The sequence below is a fragment of the Pteropus alecto genome, unplaced genomic scaffold (genome assembly GCF_000325575.1).
Source record: "Pteropus alecto unplaced genomic scaffold, ASM32557v1 scaffold98, whole genome shotgun sequence".
Lineage (NCBI taxonomy): Eukaryota > Metazoa > Chordata > Mammalia > Chiroptera > Pteropodidae > Pteropus > Pteropus alecto.
In genome coordinates, this window is record NW_006443570.1 from 278,844 (window position 1) to 291,545 (window position 12,702).

At 46.7% G+C, this 12,702-nt stretch overlaps 1 protein-coding gene across 1 annotated transcript; it reads right to left on the reverse strand.

Moving 5' to 3' along the window:
* Positions 1 to 1,107: 1,107 nt before the first annotated feature.
* Positions 1,108 to 2,974, reverse strand: RAMP2 (receptor activity modifying protein 2). Its single transcript, XM_006924583.3, has 4 exons — positions 2,766 to 2,974; positions 2,254 to 2,319; positions 1,685 to 1,796; positions 1,108 to 1,551 (listed from the first exon to the last, which is right to left on the reverse strand). The coding sequence occupies exons 1-4, from the start codon at positions 2,863 to 2,865 to the stop codon at positions 1,296 to 1,298; spliced, it is 534 nt and encodes a 177-aa protein (XP_006924645.1). The 5' UTR covers positions 2,866 to 2,974; the 3' UTR covers positions 1,108 to 1,295.
* Positions 2,975 to 12,702: the final 9,728 nt, after the last annotated feature.

Sequence of the window (12,702 nt, forward strand, 5' to 3'; positions counted from 1 at the left end):
GGGTAGTCACGCCCCGGGCATATAAATTCTTAATAAAAGGTTCATGTTTGCCTTAAGCAAGCCCTGTCAATTGTTTCTTTGCCTCTAGGTTAACACACCTTTGAAATGCCTCTTTTCAGATTCCTCCTTCTAAGACATGACTACCCTCAAGAGAGCAAATAATCTTAACTATCCTATAATCCAATCCCCACCTTGCTTTCTCCCACATTCACGTGATCTTCCTATGCTTCCTCTTTAATTTCAAATGCATAAAAGAAACTGCAAAACTGTTTTCCTCTAGAGCATTTGAGATCTTGCTCACTGGCATATGTTGTCACTTTGGGCTCAAATAAACTCATAAAAATTCTCTACAGGTTTAGACATTTCTTATGTCAACAATGTGAAAGTGTCTTAAGGGAGCGTAAGTATGACTCGGGAAGCTGATAGAATTAGTGGTTGCTATAGAGATGGCAAGTCTCTGACTGCAATGTCCAATCTCCTCAGTTTTGAGCTTCCACCTCACATCCATCTTCTGTTTTTTGGCTTTAGCGGACACCAGGGGGCAGTGTGTGGCTAAGCTGTAGACCACACCCCGCTGGGGCCCAGGACAATATAGGAAGAGGGCCAGGGACCTGGATGGGGAGTCCTGTAATGAACCTAGTACCGGGAGGAACCCCCACTGCCTTTACTTTCAATCCTGAGGTCTTTAGGGATAGACTCTAGTTGGTCGGATCAGGGTTCCTATTCCCAGGCTCTGGGAATAAACTAAGGCGCCAAGAAGGGGAACATTCAGGGCTCCTGGGTGGCCCCCCTTCTTTCTTGCAGGAGTCACAGCAGAGTTCTCCCTTGCTCCTACCCCCCATACCTCCAGTTGCTGTCCAGACCGGAAGGGAGTCTCTTCCTGCATGTTTCCTGGAGCTGGGTTTGGATAGGGGCAGGAAAGGCCCCGCCTTGAGAGGAAGGAGTGTAGGAGTGTGGCCTTCAGGTGGGGGAGCCGGAGGACTGTAGGGGGCAAGTAAGTGAACAAAACAGTGGGGCTATCTAGATTCTTCCAGGCCAGCTGCCTATGGAAATGACAGAGACTCTGGGTAGAACACAGGCCCCATTGGGATGGGGAGGAGGACAGTGTACAAAACAAATCTTTTATTTTGAAGATTACAGAACTTGTGCCATGACCCCACCCAGCTCCCATTTCCACCAATCTAAAGATCTGCAGTAGGGGTAGGAGTGAAAAAAGGAGGTAGGGAGAGGAGGAGAGAGACCTGGCGGGGGCAGGGGAAAGGAGCAAGATGGCTGCTGAGAAAACTCATGCCACCCTAGGTCTGGGCTTCACCGTCTTTACTCCTCCATACCACAAGGGTGACGAGAAATGGGATGAGGCAGATGGGGGCTATGATCATGGCCAAGAGCACATCTTCTGGGGGGTCTGTGAAGGTGGGCTGCACCAAGGAGCAGTTGGCAAAGTGGATCTGGTGAGTCTCAAGGATGACCTGTTCTGCCCAGGTATTGGGGAAGCCCACGCCAAATAATTCTGCTTTCTGTTCCAAGCAATTCTGCAGTGAGCTATAAGGCCTGGGGGCAGGAGAAGACTAGAATAAGGAAGGGCTTGGGCCCAGAGAAAGGAGTGCCCCACATTCACTCAAGGCCCACCCACAAGGAGCAGACCCCACCCCGGGCCCAAACCACCCTTCAGCACTGCCCGTACCTGCTAATTATGGCCCAGTCACACCAGTCTTTTTCGATAGAGTCCATTTGAATCTTATAGTCTTGCCAGCAAAGTTGGACATTTTCCTTATAATTCTCCTCCATCATTTTCTCTGTGGGCACAGATGCTGCACATTGACCACACCCTGCCCCTCCCTTCAAGCCCTCTGGTCCAGGAACTTCCAGTGAAGGACTACTGTCCCTGTCTTCAACCATGGGAACTGCCAGGAGAGCCTCAGAAATTTTCCCAAGCAAGACACTTCTGGCTGAGGAGATAGTCCCAGATCAGGAAAATTTTAATGCCTTCCAGGCACACAGTACTTCCCAGTCTGACAAGAGTTTCCATATACACTTTTTCTGGGGTCTTCTAACCCACCTGTGAGGTGGACCAGCTCGCAGTTGGGTGGGGGTTTTGTGGAATAAGAGGAGGAAAGATACAAACAACCCCAAAACAGAATAGAGAGGGGCACCAGTTGGGCTGGAGGCTTGCCTTGTGGGAAAGGGACCCTCCCCACTTACTTGCCTCTCCTCTTGCCCCAGGCCATCCTCCCACAGCTGCTGGCTACTCACCTTGTGACACCAAGCTGCCTGGGGTGGTAAGAAGCTGAGCCAGGGACTCCTGTGGCTTTAGGACGGCTGTGGGCAGAAATGGGAGAGGAGTTGAGATGGCTGGGATCTGAGTAGTGGAGCCTGGAGGATGGGTGCGGGCTGGCGAACGCGACCCTTAGTAGCCAGAGCTACTCTCACAAGAGAAGGAGGAATAATCCACCCACAGGGTGCCTCAGCGCCTGGAAGAGAAGGCCTGGTACCAGCTCCTTTCTACTCACATTCAGACCCCCATTCCCCTCCCTCGTCGCCAGTACTAGACCTCCCAAGACCCCTCCGCGGAGCCCTGGAGCCCCAGCTTTCCCCAAACGGTAAGCAGCTAGCTCTGCGCCCTCACCGAGCTGGGGCCAGGGACTGTCCGAAGGACAGCGCTGTCGGCACCCCTAGCCCGGAGCCGTTCCAGCCTCGGCTGTCCAGCCCCCCTCCCCTCCGGGGCCTCTCACGCTTCCCACCCGGCTCGGGGGCGCCGCGCTCACCGCCCAGCAGAAGGAGGAGGCGGAGCGCTGTGGGTCGCCCGGCGCGGGTCGCCGGGAGCCGTGGGCCGCCACCGGCGCTCTCTGCCCGGAGCGAGGCCATAGCGCGGCGAGCAGGCAAAGAGGGGCGGGGGCGCCTATATCCCCGGCCCCAGCCGCAGGAAGCGCACCGCTTCCTCGCAGGGGCTGGAACGGCGACGGCCACGTGGGGGGCGGGGGCGACGCCCGGAGCCCGCGGGTTGTTGGAGGAGTAGCAGCCCCACCCGGCCCTGGCGCTCGCCGCTCCCTCCTCCTCACCGGCGATGGCCCACCCTTTCTTCTAGCTCACCCTGAGGGGCTGGACAGCTCCCCTCGTAACCCCAGAACCGGGATCCATTTCCTAGGCTCGGCAAAGTGGCGCCTGGGACTCGCCAAGGTCTTCGAGTATCCTCTCTCGGGATTCTCTTTCATGGGGAGGTGGACAGGGGTGAAGGTAGGGTGAGAAGCGAGCTGTTCTCCGGGACTTGGAGAAGAGGGAGGGGTCTGGGAGCTCAGAGGGCCTCTCGACGCCGCAATATCTAAGGCAGGGGTTTAGGGCTGTCCTGGCCGTGGGGGAAGGGGAGCCTGGAGCTGGGCTCACAGTTCCCTTTCCCTGGGAACACCCACTGATGTCAGCCCGCCTGCCAAAACCCGGGAGGAGAAGACAGAGTCAGCCCTCCAGAGTCAGTATAAGGCCTGGGGACATGGGTAGAGAGAAAACCAGAGTCTAAATACCCTCCCTCTGCTGTACCTCTTGGGGCCTAGACCTACAAACAGGACGGGGGGAGGGGCAAAAGTAAGATGACTTCATTCACAAATGGAAGGTAGTCACAACCCTGAGAAGGGAGGGGTTTAGAACCCACAATGTGTGACTTCATTCATGAGGTGGGTACATTATTATCCCTGTTTTACAGAGAAAGAAGCTAAAGCTCAAGAGAAAGAACCCAGAACTTGAGTTTAGAAACTCTGGGTCCTAATTACATCTTCCCACTCCCCAGTTCTGTAGCGTGGAATGACTTCAGTTACCATTACAAATTCTCAGTGTCCTCCCAAGTGAAATAGGGACATTACTCTCATCGCTAAACTGTAATGAGGATGACATATGGGAAAGGGCGTTGCACTCACTCAGTAGATGCTACTTTCCTTTCTTCCTTTCCTAAGGACTTGCATAAGGTCACACGGCTGGCAAGCAGCATGGCTGAGTACTGGGGCCTCAGGAGCCCTGACTTCTGCCGCACCACAGCTGTCTTTGAGTCTTGAGCCAGAGCTTCATTTCGCCTGAAGAAGTGGAGGAGCCCAGGAGCTGACTTGGCCATGACATTTAACTCCAGACACAGCTGTCAGCACCAAACTTTCCTAAATTACTCCCAGACACTGACCCTTGTACTCAGCTGCTGCTGTTGTCCAAGTTTACTGATCCCTGTTCATCATCTTTCATGATCTCTCTTCAAAATCTTTATCTCAGGATCTTAGAGTCTTGAATTATGGTGACTGATAACCTGTCATCTTCCATAGCTAAAGTCAGGAGTTTGCTTTAGTAAGGCAGCCAGAGGGAGAAGGGAGGTAGCACACTTGGCATGAACCCCAAAGCCCTCCTAGGGAGGGTCATCTTCTGCACTGTGCAGAAAAGAGCTGGGCAGCTTCAGAGCCACTTCAGGCCAGGGACAAAATCCATTTCTTCCCTGCCGCTTGTGATTGCCCTTTTCAGAAAGAAAACATGGTCAAGAGGAAGATTTCTGGGTGATAAAAAGTGGGGAGGAAGCAAGGAGAGGCAGAAAGAAAAACCAAGCATTTCCATTGGCCTGGGGCCAGAAGCACCTGAGCCCACTCTGAGTTAGGACTGGGGTTGGGATGAAAATTAAAGTTGACAAAAGCAAATGTTGGGTTTTAAAAAGGGCAGTATTGCATAATGGATACAAATAAACATTGGTTAGGATGCTGAAGGCAGTTTCTGCCTCTGTCTTGCTGTGTAACCCTGGGCAAGCCATTTCATGTCTTTGGAGCTCAACATTCTCATATACAAAATGACCTTAGAATCAGAAGGGAAAATATAGGTGACTTGGTAGGAAGTGTGATTTTTAGCCTAGATTGGGGTTAAGCTTGCATCGAGATGTAGAGACCTCCAGAGGGAAGCTTGTTATAGTCATTTCTGAATGTGGAAATCTAAACTCTCCTGTTGTAAAATCTGGGAATTTTCTCTCCTCTTGATTTTTCTCTTCTCACTTTTTCTTTCCTTACCAGTTAGATGTTTGGATGTTTTTGTTGACCCCTGGGAACATCCTGGTAACTTGGGATCGGCTATGGAAGTCCTTTGGGGCTGAAGGGGGACTGGAGACCTCACTTTCCTCTTCCAAGTTGCCATAGAAGATAGTCCCATGTTCTAATTTAATATCCGTGTTGTTCAGTGATTCTTTTTTTACTTAATAGTATGTCTTGGACATCTTTCCATGATATCATATATGGATGTGCCTCTTTCCTTTTAACTGTAGTATAGTATTGTTTTTGGTCATCTTTTTTCTTATATCCAGTGGAGTCTGGTCTTTAAGTTCCCTACATACTCCCTTATTCCTCTATTCCTACCTTGCTTCCAACCTTAGTGCTTTTGGGAACAGAGGTTTGTGGTTCTGGTCCAGGTGAACATTGACCTGAGATTTCTGGCCCCAACCTGGATTGACTTTTCCTGGGTAGGGATCCTACTACCATGTATATTTCCCTTCTTATTACAGGCCAAAGGCCATTTCTCTTGAAGTAGGAGTAGAGATGACTCAGTCAGAAGAAGTGCCATTTCTAATTCTCAGCCTTCCCCCTACTCCCCCCCTCAACCCCTCCCACATAGAGACATTCACACATACTGGTCTCTTCCCCAGCTGTCTGCAAAATAAAGAGCAGAGCACAGGAGAATATGTGGGAGAGAATCGGGGTCAGGAAAGCCAGAAGTTCTGGCTGGGTGGGGCTGATCCTTCCAAACTGGAGAGAAGAGCAGTAGGGACACATCTACTCCATGTCTCCCCAGCTTTCTCCTCTCCAGAATGATGGCACATTAGGTATGAGGAGCATGACCATCGCTCAGAGGGAAAAATGGTTATTGGAAAAAATTTTCTCAGGTTGGTAAAAAGATAGAAAATGGTTAAGTTATATTCCCCAACAACTACTGAGGACTTAATAGTAGCTACCATTTATTGAACAATTACTATGTGCTATACAGTGTGTTTCCTGACACATGTGCTGAGCACTTTGCACAAATTTCTTAAAACCTTACCACCATAACATCAGAATGATCTTGCCCGTGAGTGAAATAGGAAAACAGGAGTGGTTTGCCCAAGGTCCCAGAGGTAGTAATTGACAGCCAGAATTTGAACCCAGAACTGCTTGATGCTAAGCTTCATGTCTTAACCATTATGATTTATCACTTCCATCTCACTCCGAATCAGAGTATTGATTATTATTGGGTCTTGAAAGGAAGGGAAAAGGATAGAAATTTTTCTAGGACCACCGACCTCTCCAGAAATAAGGTTCAGTGTACAACTTACTATCCCTCCTTCCCTGACCCAGGCTGGGCCATGCCATCACATGGTGGAGGCTGTTTTTCTGAAAAGAAACCAGCCAAGTTTACAAGAACAACGTTCAGACAGTGTGACTGAAGAGGACTATGGCCAAGTGACCACAGCACACGCCCAGAAGTACTGAGAACACTGCTGGTCCCTCAGCACTTAAGGCTGACTCATGGTTGCTCTCAGGACCCAAAGCCAGATGCCTGGATTGCTTTCACCCTTCCTCCACTCCTCCACCGTCCTATGAAACCATCCCCAGGAACAGTTCTCCCCGCTCCCAGCACTTCAGGAGGCTGGATGTTGTATAACACGAGGATGCTCTGAGGATGCTAGGCAGTAGGCTCAATGCTTCATACAAAGTGGTTCATTTAAAACTCGCAACTCTGTTAAATTAGGTAACATATCAAGCCACTTTACAGATGAGGAAACTGAAGCTCAGAAAGATTAAGTAATGTGTCCAAGGTCATGTAACTAATATTGACACCCAGGTCTTCTTGATGTTGAAAGCCTGGCACTTTACATCTGCTCCACAATACCTGATGGAAGTTCACCTGCTAGCCAATGTGCTAGACAGAGTCAAACTGAAAGGGATACAGAAAAGTGGCCGGAGGGAAACCAGACAAGGCTCCTTATGGCCAGAGGGCCTTCCCCACTCAGTACAACCCCTCTCTTGACTGTGTCTGCTTCACCTACAGACAGTACCTTTTCACATCTTTTCCTCCAAGACCTTAATGCATTAGATGGACAATGAAAAAAACCCATGACACTATGAAATAAATCATTTTTTTAGATCGTAATAGGAACCAAGATATGTTAAGCAAATATGACACTAATAGTGCATGTGTGTTTTAACACATGTAGTGTTTGGAATGTGAGCTTAAGTAGTACTATAAAAGGCAATATTTTTCTCATCTGTAAAATGGGGATAATAATATCTATAAGTTATAAGATTTAAATTACTTAGAGCAGTATTTGGCCTGTAGTTAATGTATATTATTATTTCTGTTACCTTAGTGGTTAAGAGCATACACTCTGGAGTCGAGCAGACTTGAGTTTGAATCTCAGCTCCATTACTTATTTAGCTGTATGTGACCTTGTATGATTGCTGAGCTTGTTTTCTTATCTGCAAAAATGGGGTTACTAGCGTGTATCTCCCCAAGCAGTAGAGATAATGCATGTAAAGTGGTCCAGCGCCTGGCACTAACAAGCACGCGACAAGTGAGAGTTACTATCATAATGTGTAACACATATAGTTATGGCAACTAGATTTCTACGATATTCTGGGATCTTTCCAGTTTTAAATTTTTGTTCTTTTTGTTACATAACACTCCGTTTATTGAAAAGAATACAGATTCTGCAATCAAACAAATCTAGCCTGGGTTTGAATTCCAGCTCTCCTACTTAACAGCCATGTGGCCGTGACCAAAGTTGTAAATCTCCCCAAGCCTCAGTGTTTTTCTCTGTAAAATGGGGATAACAGTACCTACCTCCCAGGCAACTTTCGAAGATTACACGAGATGATGTAAGTTCACATCCAGTCCACTGTCTAATGATTATGTGAATGCTAAAGGCAATTTGTTAAATATGTAAAGAAATATGATTTACTTCTGTTCCTTTACATACAGTGTCATAGATATAATCTGTAGATGTATGTATTGTACTTTTCTTGCTCCAAAAGGGTCTCTGTAGCCTGGAATCCCATTCTAGCCACAGTTCAAAGGGCCATAACAACAGAAACACAGGACCCTGCTGATAAACCAGGAAATAGAGAGGGGAAGTCACAGAACCAAGGGGCACTCCCCTTTCCTGTCTGGCTAGAATTTGTTTGTTTTCCACACAGGCTGTTGCCTGCTGATATGGGGGTCTGTCAAGTGTCCAGCTTTGATTGGCATCTCCAACACAAAGGAAGTAAGGAGCCCCCTACCTTTCAGGAATTGTTTTCCTCTGGACTTGCAGAGTAGAGTCCTAAACACATCTCTCTTTTCTGGCACCACTGGTGAGAGCAGAAAGCCATGGAGAGCATCCAGAATCGTGATGTCAGAGCTAGATTTCAGAGAAAGGAAGAGGTAGAGAGTGGAGTGGTTCAGAGCATGGATTTGGGGATCTGTATGACTGGGCTCAAATCCTGGCCACACCATTTACCAGCTGGGTGATTTGGGGCAAGTTCCAGAATTCCTATAAGCACTCCTTTCCTCCACTGTAAGATGAGGATGAGAATATTATTGACTTCATATAAAATGAGATGACCCATAGCACATTGCCAGGCACATAACAAACGGTCAGTATTTGAAGGCTATTCTCATTTTTCTAGTTCTGCAGTTTTACAGTTGAGGAGACTGAGGCCAGAAAGGAAGCACAGCTCATTAGCTGTTCACCCAGTCAAGGCTCCTTCCCAGGCAGGGCTGTGCCAAAGGCGTGTCTGGTGGGATCAAGGCCCTATATTAACTGTGCTGAGAGAGTGAGAAATGGGCAGCACCACCCTAGCTGCGGGGTTGGAGCTTATAGAGTATGTGCAAAGCAAGGCATAGATCCCACCCAAGTAATTCCCCAAAGAGAAAATCCTTTCCTATTGGAATCATTTATTTTGTAATTAACAAAGGCTAAGGAGGCCCTTTCTAATATTTTGGCTTGGAAGCTCAGAGTTTAAACTTTATAACAGTCATGGACAAAGGTTTATTGTGGACCTGTTCTTACTTGCTGAATTGAATGCATTATTATGGTCCCTAAGCAACTAGGGGTCAAGAGCTAAGTACCTGGGGGCGGAATGCTGTGTTTTTGAGATCAGAAGACAAAGTGTCTGGGAGTGGAGAGGCTTTAAAAATTGAGCCATGTTTCCAGGCTCAGTAATGTCCAGGCCTCGATTTGCTTTGGAACTGCCTGTGCCTCTAAATGTTCAGACGTGTTCAGGGAGGGGACTGGCACTTGAGCTGGCCCCACCAAGGCCTGGGCAGCAGCCCTAGTTTCTGGTGACCTTCTGCAGGCTTTTAGGTTGTACTTTGCTTTGTTTTGTTGTTTGTTTCCCCATAGCAGGGTGGCCTTTCCCTGCTTCTGGGTGGGAACGGGGGTGGGGTTGGGGGGGAGGGAAGATGGTTTGCTCCCATCTCCACAGCTGTGTTTACACTTCCCTATCCAGGACTGTCTGGGCCCAACCTTTCCTCAGTCCTCTGTGTCCCCTCAGAGAAATGCTATTTGATATCACTGTGGGCTTTACAAAGGAGGGGCAGAATGAGTCAAGGGGTCACAATCCAAAGGGGCCTGGAAGAAAGGGAGGAAGTTTGCAAAGGAGAAAGAAATAGCGCAGCAAGCTCTGTTTGAATTCTGGGAAGCATCATCTCCTTCCCTATCAGTGGCCTGAAGACCAGAAAGGGACAAAAAGTACACTTAGAATTTGCCTGCCCCAGAAGGAACAGAACACATAACATGTCATGTCTAATCACTGGGTAGAACAAAATCTTGCTTTGTAATGGGGATGTGAGTGCTCAGAAGAGAACAGGCTTCCCCAAAGCTTCGTTGGGGCCAGTGGTCAGAGATACAGCATGTTAAAGCCAATAAGATCATACTAAAATGCATGCAAATTAAGAGGATTTAAGAAAATGGTCAAGTAAATCATACTCTTCTTCTCCAGGGAGCAAGTTGAGCTGGTATAAATCAGAATACTAGTGTTGCTGGACTCTCAGCCAAGTCCAGGAGAATGGCTGCCAAGGGAAATCAGGCATCAGGTTTCAGAAATTAAACACAAAATTTAATTTTTCTGCATTAGAGAACTTTCAGAAAAAGAACCAATTCTATTAGGCTATTCAGCACACTTTGTCCAGTTTCTTTCGGCCCCCAAAGCCTCCAGTTTAAGAGCAAGATGAACAACTGGAAGCCAGGAATGACACAGTTATTCCTTTCTCTTATTAACCGCCTGGGGGTGGGGCTGGGAGGAGTGGGGCAGGGGTGATGGTACTGTTTTTCAAAGGTCCAGTTGCTGACCACTTGCCAACAGTTTTTCTACGAATTCATAGGACAACGACCTGAAGAGTTGAGAAAGAAAAAGTGGTAGAGGAAGAGCTGGCCAAACAAAGTTTGGCTGATAGTTTCTCATGGACCATGGTTGGCTAAGAAAGAGCCTGGTCTTAGGAAAAACTCTCTCCCATCACAATGATGAGGAACCAATTGGCAGACAAATTTTTCCCAAGAAGCCTTCGCTTATTGGTAATGTGGAAAGTTGTTTTGATAATCCTACAGTGAACAAGGATTACTAAACCCTGGATTTAGTCTTATGCCAAGTATTTTGGTGGATATGATAAAGGTGTACAGCATGGTAGCGAGTGCACAGTGGTACTGGAGTTGAAGCACAGGAGATCTAGGAGAGCCGAAAGGCTTAATAAGGAGGTGGAACTTGAGCTGGGCTGCAGGAGTCTGATCTACGACTTTGACATAAACTCCCTCGCTTCCCTTCTTTTCCATCTCAAAGTATTTCTGTAACCATATTTTCTTCGTTGTTGCAAAATTTCTTGGTAGCTCTCTTTGTCAGTTGGCATATTCTTCCAAAGCAGTGCTGTCCATTCCCATAGTGTTAGTTATCATCAATATGTTGGTGGTTCCCCAATTTCTCACCAGCCTCAGTCCTGACATTCAGATCTTCTGAACATCTTTCCTTAGATAATCCACATTCTTTTTTTCCGACAATTATTTATGTAGTGTAATGGTTCTCAAATTTGGTCATACAGTGGAATCACCTGGGATGTTCTTAGAACTTGCGAAGTCCAGGCCATACTCCAGACCAATTAGACTCTCTGGAGTTAAGAGGAAGTCATCGGATATTAAAGCTCCCCAGGTTATTTCAATGTGAGCCAAGTTTGAGAATCACTGATCTATAAGGCATTGGGAATGGAAAGGAACATCATTGTAAACTGCTGAATATAAAGAACTTTTGCCTTTATTTGGTAGTTAATTGGATAGAAGCAAGAGAAAAACAGCAAAGCCAAAGTTTCTGATAAAAGGAAAAGAACACTAAATCTGAAATCCAAAGACCTGAGTTTAAGATCTGACAGAGCAATTTTTAGCCTTTGTAAGGCAAGTCTTTTAACTCCTTTATGCCATAATAGCCTTGTGTGTAAAACTGAAATCCTCCCTACCTATTTCATAGAGTTGTTATGAAGATTATTTGAAAAATAATCAGTACCATCACCCCTGCCCCACTCCTCCCAGCCCCACACCCAGGCGGTTAATAGGAGAAAGGAATAACTGTGTCATTCCTGGCTTCCAGTTGTTCATCTTGCTCTTAAACTGGAGGCTTTGGGGGCCGAAAGAAACTAGACAAAGTGTGCTGAATAGCCTAATAGAGGTGGTTCTTTTTCTGAAAGTTCTCTAAAAATAATATAGGCTTTTATAGTTATATACTTGGGGACAAATTTAAGGTGATGTTATTTTGTATTTAAATTTTTAACTTTATATTTTGAAATAATTTCTGCTTTACAGGAGTCACAAATGGTAGAGAGTTCCTGTATACCGTTCAGTCAACTTCCTCAAATGTTGAGGAAGTACAATTGCCAAAACTAGGAATTAAGATAATCCTATTAAGTAATCTGTGCACTATATTCTAATTTCATTACCCCACTGGTGTCCTTTTTCTGGACCAAGACTCAATCTAGGATCACTCATTACATTTAGTCGTCGTGTCTCCTCAGTCTCTTCTAATCTGGGGCAGTTCCTCACCTTTTTTTTTTTCTTTCATGACATTGCCATTTTTTGAAGATACTGTCCAGTTATTTCATAGGTTGCTCCTTATTTTGGGTTTCTCTAATGCTTCCTCCTGATTTAATTCAGCTTATGCATTTTTTTCCAAGAATACTCCAGATGTGATTTTGTGCCCTTATTACATCATATTGAGAGGGACGCAACCTAACAAGAATATCTCTTATCACTAGCGATGTTAACTTTGATCCTTTGGTTAAAGTGATGTCTACTAAATTTCTCTCCAGTACAGTCGTCTTTGTAACTTACAGGTATCTTCAGAGGAGACACTCTGATACAAGGCTACTTTGAATCTAAGTGACTGAAGAAACTATTGACAGAAATAGGGAAGTGGAATGTAAATAAAGCAAGAGTAACTGAGAGTACATACACAAGTTTTTGGGGGTATTGGTAGGTGTGAGGGATCGGTATGAAGGGGTTCCGGGTTGGCTTTAAATGCTGAAGTGAGACGTGGCTTGTCACCTCCGGATAAGGTCTTCAAGAAGATATTAGTGGCTCCTCAAGGTGTCCCAAGAATTCTACCTATCCCCTAACAGCGCCCCTGGGAAACCATCGGGCTCGAGTTGGCGCCAAATTGACAGACCTGCGAAGAAGGAAGCCCAGGTGGCCTGAGCTGCAGGGCGGTCGGC